This window comes from Ailuropoda melanoleuca, chromosome 11 (genome assembly GCF_002007445.2).
Source record: "Ailuropoda melanoleuca isolate Jingjing chromosome 11, ASM200744v2, whole genome shotgun sequence".
In the NCBI taxonomy this organism is placed as follows: domain Eukaryota; kingdom Metazoa; phylum Chordata; class Mammalia; order Carnivora; family Ursidae; genus Ailuropoda; species Ailuropoda melanoleuca.
The window spans coordinates 87,910-100,877 of record NC_048228.1 but is presented as its reverse complement, the minus strand read 5'-3'; the positions used below and the strand labels follow the sequence as shown (position 1 = coordinate 100,877).

General features: G+C 61.4%; 2 protein-coding genes across 8 annotated transcripts; one reads left to right on the top strand and one right to left on the bottom strand.

Moving 5' to 3' along the window:
* Positions 1 to 262: 262 nt before the first annotated feature.
* On the top strand, positions 263 to 4,036 carry PERM1 (PPARGC1 and ESRR induced regulator, muscle 1). The gene is made up of 3 exons (XM_034672021.1): positions 263 to 2,736; positions 3,307 to 3,432; positions 3,690 to 4,036. Exons 1-3 carry the CDS (start codon positions 777 to 779, stop codon positions 3,791 to 3,793), a joined length of 2,190 nt encoding a protein of 729 aa, XP_034527912.1. The 5' UTR covers positions 263 to 776; the 3' UTR covers positions 3,794 to 4,036.
* A 743-nt stretch (positions 4,037 to 4,779) lies between these two features.
* On the bottom strand, positions 4,780 to 12,963 carry PLEKHN1 (pleckstrin homology domain containing N1). Of its 7 annotated transcripts, none has more exons than XM_034671004.1 (17): positions 12,739 to 12,963; positions 12,536 to 12,635; positions 9,671 to 9,817; positions 9,502 to 9,582; positions 9,307 to 9,379; positions 8,889 to 9,016; positions 8,677 to 8,808; positions 8,311 to 8,391; positions 8,115 to 8,204; positions 7,436 to 7,511; positions 7,169 to 7,344; positions 6,882 to 7,031; positions 6,555 to 6,695; positions 6,243 to 6,383; positions 5,848 to 6,084; positions 5,536 to 5,584; positions 4,780 to 5,451 (listed from the first exon to the last, which is right to left on the bottom strand). In XM_034671004.1, exons 1-17 carry the CDS (start codon positions 12,819 to 12,821, stop codon positions 5,336 to 5,338), a joined length of 2,001 nt encoding a protein of 666 aa, XP_034526895.1. In that variant the 5' UTR covers positions 12,822 to 12,963; the 3' UTR covers positions 4,780 to 5,335. The 7 variants fall into 7 exon arrangements, 6 of the variants coding, with proteins under 6 accessions (XP_034526895.1, XP_034526897.1, XP_034526896.1 ...); XM_034671006.1 differs by having other exon boundaries at positions 5,875 to 6,084; XM_034671005.1 differs by having other exon boundaries at positions 7,169 to 7,317.
* Between the last annotated feature and the right edge of the window lie 5 nt (positions 12,964 to 12,968).

Sequence of the window (12,968 nt, the reverse complement as noted above, 5' to 3'; positions counted from 1 at the left end):
AGTTAGGAGGCCCATTTCTGTTCTGTGACCTCCTGCCTAGGCAGGGGCCAGAGCCAGGCACTCCCTGATGACCCCTGAGTGGGCTCTAGCCAGTACCAGTGTGACCTTGATGATCTCAGTGGGAAGTCCAGAAGCCTGTCCCAGCCACGGCTGGTAGAAGGGCATCACCAAAGGGTGGTCACCTGCTGGACACTGGCCCCTCCTCCATGGCCAGTTGCCACATGAGGCGTGCTGGGACAGACCGGGGCTGACCATCGCCCAGGGGAGCTGACTCCCACGGAGTGATCCTTGAAATGGGCTTTGCTGTATGAAGTTGACTTGGTACCTGCAGTTCTGGAGGAAGGTTGGAGACGGGGGAGCTGACCCAGTGGAACAGAAAACCCTCAAAGATGAGAAGAAAACCACTTCCGGGGACAAAAATTCAAACACGAGGAATCCTATTTTCTTAGTGTACTTCACTGACCTAAGCCATATTCGAGTCTAGGAATGTAACCATATATCGTCACAAGGTTATTACTGGGGTCAGTCTGGAAATAGGGAGAGTGGGAGTTACGGGTTTTCTAACTTGGAGGAGGGGTCAGTTTTAAGAGCCGCTCACCTTCCCTCGGGTTTCCCCGTTTTGCTTTCTTTCAGAAGGCAGATGGAGTGCCGGCCCCCGAGCCAAGGAGATGGGGAGCGCACCGACGAGTGTATGCTGGCCGGTGCCCGGGACCAGGGTCCCTGAAGACCCCGCCTGGCCTCAAACCTGGCTGCTCGAGTGCCTCTGCTGACCTGAAATGGACAACTTCCAGTACAGCATCCAGCTGAGTGACCAGGACTGGGCTGAGTTTTCGGCCACGATGGAAGAGTGTGACCTCCTGCAGGCCAGCCTGGCCTCCGGGGACGAGCTCTTGTCCAGTGACATTGACCAAGGAGACAGCAGTGGCAGCAGTCCTCCTGGGCCTCCACCCCTTCTCGAGGGGCAGCCGGCTTCTGGGGGGAGGGACTGGCCTGGCTTCAAGGAGGAGGACAAGGCAGCTACCCGGCCGCTGGTCAGCAGGTCTTGGCATGAGCCTGTCTTGGCCCTGGGGGCCGATCAGCAGACGCCCAGCACGTCCGCACGGTCAGAAGCTTTGCTGTCCCTCAGATCTGATGCTGCCCCCGTAGGCCAGAGCTTGTCCCTTCTAGGGCCAGTGTCTTCCAGAGACAAGATGCAGAGGCTTCTGCAGGGGCCGGCCCCCCAGGGCCCTGCCCCTAGCCCCCCTGGTGAGCCTCCCCAGAGCTCTGAGTCTCCTGGCTGCAGCACGGCTCCCCAGAGGCCCCCTGGCAGCCCTGGAGCCCCGCCACGCAGCCCTAGCCGAAAGAAGAGGCGTGCTGCTGGAGCCAAGGGGGGCGGGTGCTCGAGTACCCCCGGCTCTGCTCCCACCCAGCACAGTTCCCTGCTGCTTGCTGAGGCCAGGCCCAAGGAGGGCCTTGGCCTGGCTGGGTCCAGGGGGAAGTGTCTCCCGGCTGGGACAGCAGAGCAGACAGCAGGAACCAGCCAGGATGAACCGGGTCCAGAGTCTGCAGGAGCCCCTGCACAGGTGACCAGGCAAGGAACAGATCTGGATCTGTTTACACCTGTCCCTACGACCGAGGAAGGTACGAACCTACTCAGAATGACCCCTGGAGCTGAGCTACACACCGTGTCCACACCTGCCCAGGAGACTCATCCAGATATCTCAATGGCTAAGTCAGATGTGGCTCTGTCTACACCTGCTTCCAAGTCTAGACTGGACATGGACCTGCCTATGCTGAGCCCAGTGGTTAAGCAGGAGGGGGACTCATCTACACTGGCTCCACCTCACCTGGTTTCCAAGGCCCAGTCTGACGTGGGTGTGTCTGTAGCTGCTCCCATTCCCCAGGCTGGGCCTGACGTGGGGAAGGTGGGGGTTGCCCCAACGGCCAGGCCATGTTTGAGCCCTGTTGTGTCTCCAGGAGGACACCGAGAGAAGCCCAGAGAGGAGCCTTCAGCAGGGGCCCCCGGACATCACTCAGGGGAGCCCCCACTAGGCCCTGTCCGAGCACCCAAGAAGAAGAAAGTGCGATTTTCCGTGGCTGCACCCAGCCCTGAGGAGCCAGGTTCAGGAGAGACCTCAGGCCCACCCTCACCAGCCACAGCCCGGCCCTCACCCCCCAGGACAGCAGTAGGGGGCCGAGGGGGGCCTGGAGGCTGGGACGCCATGGCAGTTGGGCCCCGGTCTCCCCAGCCTCGGATCCTCAAACACCTGCCTCCCCCTTCCCCCTCTGCGGCAGTGGGGCCCAGGCCCAGGAGCAGCTTTGCAGTGACACTCCCAGAGGCCTATGAGTTCTTTTTTTGTGACACGATTGAGGAGGAGGATGAGGATGCCGAGGAGATGGCCGAAGCTGACCAGGCCCTGGACGACGTGCAGTGGCCAGACATGTGTGAATTCTTCTTCCAGGACCGCCGAGCCCAGAGGTCTGGGCACCGGGGGAGCCACTCTGTGGCCCAACCCCCACAAGCTGAGCCTGTGCCAGCCCTTCCACCTGGAAACCCTGTGCCCATCTCCATCCCTGAGGCCTATGAACACTTCCTTGGGGAGGACTCGTCGGGGAGCACGCTGGAGCTGGCTGCTCTTCTCCAGCTACAGGCCGCGGAGCCCCCCAGCTTGGTGCCCTGGGGCGTGGAGCCTGGCACCCCACCAGAGCCTAGCCCGGCCACAGCAGAGCAGCTCAATCTGGCAGTCAGTCAAGCAGGTGCGTGTGGTGTGGGCCCCATGGGCTGTCCAGGTCCTGGGAACATACTGTCCAGGGAGTCCAGCCAGGAGGGCCGCTGGGGAGGGGCAGGCTAGGACCCCGAGCCATGAGCCTGTGGGGGGGAGGTGCTCAGGGATGATCTGGGAAGGGTGGACTAGCTCCTGGCCATCGCAGGACATAGTCCAGGTGGGGCAGACTAGGCCAGACACCGCAGCTACTCTGGGATTTTTGTCTGCACTGACCATCGTTTTGTATCCAGACCCAGAGGACAGCAGTGCCCTGCCCCCAGCCTCTAGCACAGTAGACACTGGGATGGCTCCCGCTCAGGCCTTGCTGCCTGCCAGGTCAGGCACTCAGTAGACTTCGTCTCACGTTTCCCTTGGAAGATATTTTACAAACCAGGAAATGGTACCCCAGACGCAACCCGCCCAAGTCAGCCCGACTCAACTATGCCACACTCCCCGTGTCTTGGGACAGAGGCATCAGGGGAAGATATGGCTCAGATAGCGTATCTGGGGCAGATGAGTCTGGGTGGGGCAACCAGAGCGTGGACATGCTTCTCTCTCCTAGGGGAGCCCCGAGATCCTCTCACCTCATTTACCTTCAGCCAGAATGACATGTGCCTGGTGTTCGTGGCCTTTGCCACCTGGGCTGTGAGAACGTCAGATCTGCATACCCCAGATGCCTGGAAAACAGGTTTGGGGGCTCTGGGGGGAGGAGTGGGCTGGTGGCCAGGAGGACCAGTGGGGTCCAGTCTCACCTGCTGGGCCAGCAGGGATGAGGGGTGCACGGGGAAGCACAGATTTCTCCCCTGACTTTGGTCCTTTCATTGCTGACCCACTCCCTGTCCCGCTGGCCTCCTCTTGCCCTTTGAGGACCAGGCCATGCGGGTAGCAGGTGGTGACCAGGCTGGAATGGAGCCGGCACTCAGGAGGGTTTGTGCTCTCTTGCAGTCTTGTTGGCCAACATTGGTACCATCTCTGCCATCCACTATTTCCGCCGGCAGGTGGGGCAGGGACGCCGCAGCCGCAGCCGCAGCCCCAGCCCCAGCTCTTAGAACACAGGCCTGGTCCGGGAAGACACAGGACAAAGAAATGGCCACAGGTGCTGAGGACGAGCGAGGTGCTGCCCTCAGGTCTTGCCCTTTGACCCCTGTGTTCTGTGGCGTCTAGGAAGGAGCCGGTGTTCTTGGTCCTGCTCCCTTGGATTCCACCCAAAGATCTAAGCACAGTCTATAAGGCCAAGGCCGTGCTTCGCACCGGGAGGAAGGAGGTTCCGGAGGGCTGGGTGGGTAGGTGCTGAGCAAGGAGCCGGTTGGTAAGGCGGCCAGATTAGCTGATAAAAACATAGGGTGCCAGTGAAACTTGAATTTCAGACATGCAGTATTTGAGATGTACTTGTACTAAATTATGTGTGGTTTATCTGAAATCAAATTTAACTGGGTATCCTGTATTTTACTGGGTTATCTAGTTAGGGGGGAGAGTGCAGGATAAGGCATTGGAAACTAGAAGGTGTCAGAGCAGCAGCAAAGCCCCAGCTGGAAATCTGGGCAGGGGGCAAGAGTGAGGAGACTAGATGGCCTTCAGGTTGGAGGGCGGTGTCCCAGGGATTCTGCCCTGTTGACAAGTGGGCTGGGGTAGTGAAAGCCTCTGAGGACTCTGTGACCCCTAAGCCCCAAGGCCTCCTCGGCTCCTGCCTCAGACAGTGAGCAGGTGCCCATGGGGGCGTGTAGGGGTGTGGCCCAGCGGCCCGTGCAGGGTGGGGTTTGTAGGGCAGAACCAGTAGACCCTCCTCTGGGGGGGGGAACCCTGGACGAGGTGCAGACGTGGAATACGGCGGTGTCAGATAAAGGCCCTGGATGTTAGGGTTGTCCCAAGGCTCCGACGAGTCGGAGATGGGGCAGGAAGGTGGGTGGGAGGCTGGTGGTGGCAGAGCCCTGGAGGCCACCAGGCTGGGTGCCAGGTGGGCATGTGCACAGGGTCCCCAGGATGGGGACTCCAGACTGCTGAGCAGAAAACGCATGGACACACAGCACAAATAAAAGCTCTTTCTTTCTTGTTTAGTCACTTGTCGGTTTCTCCTGACCAGCCCCGCCCGCTGACATTCACCCAGAACACCCTTCTATCTCTGCTTGCGATGTCTCAGACTTTGCTGACCTCCTAACCTCATGCTCTCTGATCTCACGTGCTCTGACCCTCACTAACCTGGCTTTCTCAGCCCTCTGACCTTCCCACCTGCACCGTTTTCCCACCGCCAGGTAAAGCCTGCATCAAGCGGCCTCCCTCATTCCTTCCCTGGAGGAAAGGTTGAAGTTTGGTCCCTCTACAAGGCCTGCTCTGACCTGTGGCGCAGCCACGTCGCCAGGCCATCTTCTGTATGAGGCCTTCCTCCTGGCCCCTTCAGAGCCCGGGGAAGCTAATAGTTCTGGAGACCCCTTCACCCTGCTGGGATCAAACACTGACCCGGCACTGGATGGGGTTCAGGTGTTAGATGCTGGTCAGCCTGTGGCCCTACAAAGAAAGACCCAGGCTCTGCTATAGACCCCCACTCCAGGGTCCATGCTGGCAGGTGGTCCCAAGAACCAGCCACCCAGAGGCCATCAGATCCACTGGATGAGCCCCCCCGCAGCCTCAGGTCCTCCTTGGGGCCACTGCTTGTGGGAGGGAGATGAAGCTTCCTCCCAGATGTTGCCATAGCTCTTGGGCGGATGGCCACCTGGTGGGGAGGACAGAGACGCATGTACCTTCAAGAAGCAACACCCAGAGCTCCCCTCAGAAAGAGGCAAGGGCCCTCACTCACCTGAGGGAGGTGGCAGGGGGTCGGGTGAGACTTCCCTCTCAGGGGAGACCTGGGGACCCCAACCACAAGTCTGAGAGCTGAGCCCTGGGGGAGGAGGCTTGGAGACCAGCCCGCGAATCTGCCAGATCCCAGCCCTACCTTTTCCTCCTGGTTGTGTATCTTCCCTTCCTGCCCGTCCCCCTTCCCGCCGCCCCCCCCCACTGCTTCCTGTCTGTGGTCTCAGCTTGCTTTATCTTCCTGTTTCTATCTCTCCTGCTCTCCCAGGGTCCCAGAGCCCCCACACTATTTCCACCCCTCCACGGATCCCCTTACCTGGCAGGGGTGGGGGCTGCTACTCACACGCTGAGGGGAGTCTGGAGGTGATGGCCCCCGGCCCTTGATGGAGCCTCGGTGCCACTGAGAGGCTCTGTGCTGCAGGGCTCCCTTCTTGGAGAGCAAGTGGGGACTGGAGAGTCCAGAGCTGGGGTGAGAGACCGGCACAGACACAGGGACCGAGGGGAATGGGCTCGAGGACTCAGGTCCAAGTGAGCTCTGCATTGCTCTGAGGAACTGCCAGGAAAGGGGTGGGGACCTGAGGCCCTGGACTAGAACCTCCGTGGAGCTGAGGGATCCCTGCCCCCAAAACCCCTTGGCCACTCATCATGACCTGAGCAGACCTCAGGCTGTGAACACATCTAGCCCCTTCTTGTCACCCACAGGGAACTGACCTCATCCAGGCCCTGGACGTCTGTGATCTTGTGGTAGGAGGTAGCAGGTGGTGTGTAGGGATCGGCATAGAGTGGGGAGTGTGGGGTCTTCAGGGGGTGGTCTGGGGCATCGGGGTGGTCCTCTAGGCTCTGCCTGTTCAGCTGCAGGCAAGAGGCAGAAGAGACAGGTTTCCTGGAGCTGCAGGTGGCCTGAGTCCTCCCTTCTCCGTGCAAGAAGGCCTCCAGGTGGCTCCAGGACCACCTGGGCCTGAGAGATGGAGGCCAGGGAGATGGAGGGTGGGAGGGAGAACGGGGTCAGTGTGCTGGGCCCACCTTGGTCAGGTCCAAGTACAACGAGGTGGCCAGGTTGGGCCCCTCACCCCGGGCCTTACTCTTGGGTGACCGACTGCTGCTGCTCCGTCTCGGCTCTGCCCTCTGCCTGCTGATGCTGGTGCAGCCACGGTTGGGCTGGTCCTGTGGGGACCAAAGACCTTCCAGAAGGTTCCCAAGGGCCCTCACCCCGTCAGTGGCTGCACAAAGTTTCCTCCAGGTCCTGCTTGGGACGGAGTGCCATGGGGACGCATGTCCCCCAACACAGACTCCCTTCGTGACCCCCTGCCCTTTTCTTCTGTTTGTCCCTCCCCACCCCCAGATACTCACAGGCACAGGCTGCATAGGGCAGCCTGTGGTGGACGGCACTGAGGCCTCGGGCAGAGAGTGGCTGGTGTGGGTGGAAGGGGGTGCTGGGTACCCCGAGTCCCAGCTGGTTTGTCCGTCTGAGGAGGCTGAGCCTCGGCCGCCACCCGTGACCTGGACAGCAGGCGGCAGGGAGCGGGGAGGTGAGACAGAGAGCAGGACCCCTTTCCCTAAGTACCCATGCCTTAGACCTACCCTTCTGCCCAGAATGTGAGATGTGGGGGCAGCGTCTCCCCTGGCTGACCCCTCACCTGGGGGGACATCCGCAGCCCCGGGAAGCCCTCAGGGCCACCCGGCGGGGGGGCTCCATCCCTGGGCGCGAGGGTCTGCAGACAGAGCAGCCAGCGGCTGTAGTCTTCGTAGCTGGCACACACCACACGGATAGTGTTGATGAGACGGCCTAGCACACAGACCCTGTGAGGGCGGCCTGGCAGGCAGAAAGCCAGGCAAGGCCCCACTCAAGAGCTGGGGCACCCACCAGGCTCACGCCCTCCCTCCCCGGCCAGGCCTCTGCCTACCTTCGATCAGGAAAGAACGGATCTGCTTCTCCTTCTCCTCCAGGTTGATGTGGATGGCACTGAGTGGGAGCTCCCCCTGTGGGGGCAGGGATGGAAGATGGGGCCTTAGTCTGGGGGGGAATCCCTGGGCCTCTGCCTGGGCCCATACTTGTCACCCTCCAGAGCTGGGCTGGGCCCTCAGATGGCAGGCAGAGGGCAGGACAGGGATGAGGCTGACATCCCTGAGGGGGGCCGGCGCTCCCACCGTCCTGAGGGATCTCTTCACCCCTGGACTCTGGGTGGGGCCTTCATCAGCCAACAGCAGGCACAGATGGATGCCTCTGGGGACCGGTCCCCTGGGTCACCTGCTAAGACTGGGGGTAGGTTGGGGGGATCATGTGGAAGACCCCTGCATTTTTCTCAGTGACTGAAGGCCAGGATCGCCCCCAGAGTAGAAGGTTACTGTGACGCACACACCCCAGCCCCAGAGGGCCCTCCTACACACGCATGCACACGCATGCACACATGCCCCTCGGGCACCGGGAAAATGTGCACTCAGAAGTATGGGCCCCTCTCAGGGTTACTGGGGCCCAGCACAGGGGTGTCTCCCAGGAGTGGTTCTGCCCCCGCACCACCTGTCCCAGGTGATGGTCCTGCCGGGTCCTAGCAGAGAACCCTCTAGGATGGTAAGGGTACTTACGCAGGGACCCCTCCTTGGCCCCTCCTTGGCCACGTCACAGCTGAGACCAGACTGACCAGGGCAGCAAGCCGGGTGGGTGGGGCTAGCACTCTGTCTCAACAGGCCCCGAAATACAGGTTCCCCCTGAGCCACTGCCCTCTCCCACCCCCACAAACAGGGCGTTCCCGGGGTGGGTCCACAGTGGGGAGGGACCCACCTTAAAGCAAAGCCCATCTGCTTCTTCAGAGAAGATAGCCAGGGATGTTGGGTACAGGACCAGGAGCCGGTCCCATTGGTCCTGTGAGGGGGTCAAAGGACAGGGTGGGGGCTCGACCAGTGTGTGCAAGGGCCTGGCCCCCACTTGCCTCCTGAACCTCTCCCTCATCTCCTCACCCCTTCCCCATCACTTCCCACCTACCCTGTGCCTCCATGTCCTCAACCCTGTGTCCCTATCTCCTCACCCCTCCATCTCGTCTCACCCCTCTGCCCCCATCTTTTCAACCCCCTTCTCCATCTCCTCCCACCTACCCTGTGCCCCGATGTCCTCTCACCCGAGAGTACCCTCCCCCCCGCCGCCACGCACTTGTGAGGGCAGGTGCTGCAGCTTGACCCTCGAGGCACAGATGGCGCTGCCCACCCTCCGGTGCCCTGATGCCGTCCGTAGCCGGGTCAGCCTGTGCTGCAGAGTCCAGGGCAGCTCGTCCTCCGGGGGGGCCTGGTGAAGGGGGGTCGGGGCAGCAGAGGGTGTCGGCACAGAGGCGATAGGAAAGGGGTGTGGGGGTTCCCAGCACTGACCTGCGGGGGCACTGAGTGGCAGCGCTGCAGCCCTCCCACGAGGGCTATCTGCTTTTCCAGGTGGTACAGCCAGCGGCCCAGCTCATCCTGGCTGGGGCAGAGCACATGAAGGGGAGCAGGCAGCGGGCCTGGGGGTAGAGGGGCGGAATGGGCTGAGCCAGCAGCCCACAGGAAAGGCGCCACCCAAGGGTTCCATGGGCCTCCCAGGGCCACAGTCACAGCTCTGGAGGTCCCCTGCCTGCTGTCCTGCACCCCAGCTTGGCAAACGCTCATGTGCCCACTGGAGGAAAAGCCAGGATCCCTCAGTGCACTCATGGTCCCTCCAGGGTTCTGAAGCTCAGCCAGAGGCCAAGGTCACTGAGCGGCCCCAGCTAGAGGCCCCTCCTAGGGGCCAGGTCCACTCATGCCCCCCACACACCTGTGATCTGGAAGGCATGCTCTCTGGACCCCTCAAGCGGGCAGACACTCAGCTCCATCAGTGGTAACAGTCCCTGCCAGAGCACATGGGGGGAGGGGAGGGCTGGGGGACCCCAAGCGGGACATGGAGACCCACGTCCCAGGAGGCTGCTCTCACCTTCCACCCCAGCTTCCTCCCTTCGCCTATTTCCCTCACCTGGAAGGTGAGCCCTTTGGAACCGCGGGCCTGAAGGTAGAGGCAGGAGGGGAACAGCTCCAGGTAGCAGTCGCTTACGTCCTGGGGGAGAGCAGGCCCGCTGGTCTGAGGGGCCGGGGCAGGCCCCAGGCTGGCCCCGAGCACCCCCCACTCGCCCGGCCTGCCGCACCTGGCTGTGTTGGAACCGTAGCTGGACTTTGGCATAATGTACAACCTTGCCCAGATCCCGCACAGGCACTCTCCGCCGCCCCTTCCTGAACGCACTTAGGAACGGCTGCTCTAGGATTTCTCGCTGGCTCTCCAGGCCCCGGATGTCCTGTGGGGAACAGAGCTCAGGGGAGGGGGCCTGACCTGGGTCCGGTTCCCACCCATAGACACACCTGCAGTTGCGTAATACGAAGGTTAGGAACATACACACGGCATCACTCCCACGTACAGAACCCAATACATGCTCACAGCCTCTTAATATGGAAATAGGGTGGCCGCATACACACGGGCGCTAACAGTCCCTGCCAGTCATGACCTGAAGTCTGAACTCAGTGGACACGCGACCCTTATTTGGTATTTCCTAACCCGTGTACCTTCAATTTGATTATCAGCCTCCCAGGACTTGTTGGTCAGAGGGGTTTTTGGGCGTCTGAGGGAGACGGTACTCAAAACGCTCCCATGGCTCTACTGCTGGCCGTAAGTGTTTAATGACTGGTTACGCGGCGTGGGGGGGGGGTCCACATAAATACTCCCACCGTGGCCCATTTCAAGCAACCAGCACGTCAGTTAATGGGGAGCTGGAAAGGGATGCCCCACATCAGCGCTTGAGAGCCTGTGCCAACCGCGTCAGCAGACTGCACAGGCCCCTTAACCTCATCCACAGGGAAGGCCAAGGTCCTGGCAATGGCCCTGCGGGACCTCTTTGATCTGCCCCCTCCTCCAGTCCTCTTCTCCAGTATCAGGCGCAGGCTGCCTTGGGGTCTTTGTACTTGTTATCCCCTCTGCCCAGACCACTCAGTCTAACTCTCTTCTCACCCGTCAGGACTTGGCTCAGATGTTACCTGCTCCATGAGGTCCCGTCTGGGTACCCTCACATTGTAGCCTTCCCTGACCCCTCCGCACACCTTTCCTCCTTTATTTTTCTCTATGCTAGCCATAACTGGCTTATCATGTCTTTTACCTGTCTTATCACCTGGTTCTGTCATGGAGATGGGAACACCAAGAAAACAGGGTCTTTTCTTTGCCCACTGCTGTATCCCCAGAAGTAGGCCAGGCCTGAGATGAGCTGGGGTTCAATGCTTGTCTGCTGAGGGGAGGGAGTGTTGGGGCCCACAAACACTTAGCCAGTCCTGCCACACAGAGAATCCTCTGTAATCGGGGGTTTGATAATCAGACTGGGGGTCAGATAGGGATGGGTACTGACCCGACACCCTGGCTAGAAGAGCTGAGGTCTAGGGGCTCAGGGGTGAGTTGGGGAGAGGCCATGCTCCATTTGGGTGCTGGCAGGGGCTGCCTGGAGGGCTGCTGAGCCCTGACCAAGCTAAGCTGCCCCTTGGGCAAGCCCAGGAATGTGAGGCCTCCCTGCCTCTGGGTGGGGCCTCCTGTACCCACACCCAGAGTGGGGAACAACTAGGGGATGGGACCCATGAAAAATAGGCCATGAATAGGAAGGGCCATGCTGTCCCTGTGGCCCAGGCTCAGCCTTAGGGCCTAGGGAGGAGTCAGCTCAGAGCCTTGGCAGGGCCGGCTCGTTTGTAGGTGCAGAACCCAGCACAGGGCCTAAGAAGCGGCCCCCTCCCCAGCCCCACCTCCCAGGTTCAACAGGCCTGCTCCCCTCTCCTGCGTCTATGTCTTGGCAAGAGAGGACCACCTGGGCCGCCACGTCTCATTTGATTCCACCAGGATCACATTATGTCCCAGGCTGGGACAGAGTTGAGGTCCGAGATGCAGTCACACGGAGGGACTCTATCCCAGCCCAGCCAGACCCTGGACGGAAGTGCCCTATCCACGTCTCTGAGGCAGCATGGTTTCTCAAGCCAGCGCTTGCCTGCAGGGAGCCCTGGGACCTCACAGTGCAGGAAAAGGGACAGGCCTGGGCTTCCCAGCCTGATGGGAACAAGTTGGAAAGGTGGGCTCTGGAAGCTCCCACCAGTTGCTAGGCCTCAAAAGAACACTGCGAGGAGAAGAGTGCCGGGTGGGAGCCCTGACCCAGAGTGACAAATGCTCCTCCTTCTCTGGCCCGGGCTAAGATATTGGGGTATCATTTTCCTTCCATTCTGGGGCTTTTGCACATAGCAGAGCCTCCCACCATACCTAATGCTACCCAGGTTAGGGAAAAGGGCTGGGTGTCTCTCCCCTCTCAGCTAACCCTTAGCCCCTCAGGAGCTGGGCAGGGTGAGAGGGGGCGGTATTCAGCTCAGAGGTGGGAGCCACGTCCTTGCTGTGCGGCCTTGGTAGGGGGAATCACAGCGGGCTACTGTGGAATGAGGCAGCGGTGGATGCCGAGACACCCCCTGGGAGAAACTGAGGCCTGGAGTAGGTGAGAGGCTGGCTCACCATTTGCCTGAAGCCCCCTACTCTCTTGGAGTGATGGGAGCCACACCAACGCAACACCCATGCCCACACAGCAACACAGATATACGCGCCTGGCCCACCTCGCATGTGCCTGGACATGCTGTCCTGCACCCAAGTCGGGGGGGGGGCGGGTAGACACCCCAGGTACGGCTCTAAGTGGACAGCCTGGCCACAGTGCCCCCTCCGCTGTAGCAGAGAGACTCCTGGAGGCCCCGCCTGTGGCCCGCCCCTGCGTGTGCTCCCTCACGCCACTGACTCAGTGTCTCTCAGTTTCGCTCTCCACTCAGACTTTCGGCCAGCTGAGCTCCCCAGGGCGGGGCAGTGCCTACTTCCTCAGTCCCTTCTGGATCCGACTCCCCCAGGCCAACGGGGAAGACCCTGAGCTGAGTGAGGGCGGGACAGGTACACACAGTCACACAGAGACCACCGCCACCGCACCCGTGAGCTGGGGCACGCCCACCCGCCCGCTCACCGTCCCAGGGACGTAGCAGAAGATCCTGTCGGCAGTGGCGTCCAGGTCAGGACCGGCCTCGGTGCCAAACGGGCCAGCCAGCTTCCTTGCGCCGTCCTCTCTGGGGACAAGGGAAGGGGGGCTCACAGCCTGGCCCCCGAGGCAGCCTGAGGGACACCCCTGTGACCTAGGGACCAAGGCTGTGCTCCTCCCCCCCACCTCACCTATTTCCCTTCAACGAGGGCTTTCTGGAGAAGGAGGCCCGGAGCCTCCTAGGGGCCTGAGGGACGCAGTGGCTGTTCCCCATGAGCGGCGGTGGCGGCGGGCCCTAGTGGAGCAGGTCGGCAGGTCTGAGTGCCTCCGTCCTGAGCCTCCGGTCCCGCCTCCCAGGCGGAGCTCTGGGAAGTCTTGCCCTATGCCTAAGGGCCAGAGGAGGGAGGAACCTTTCTGGAGG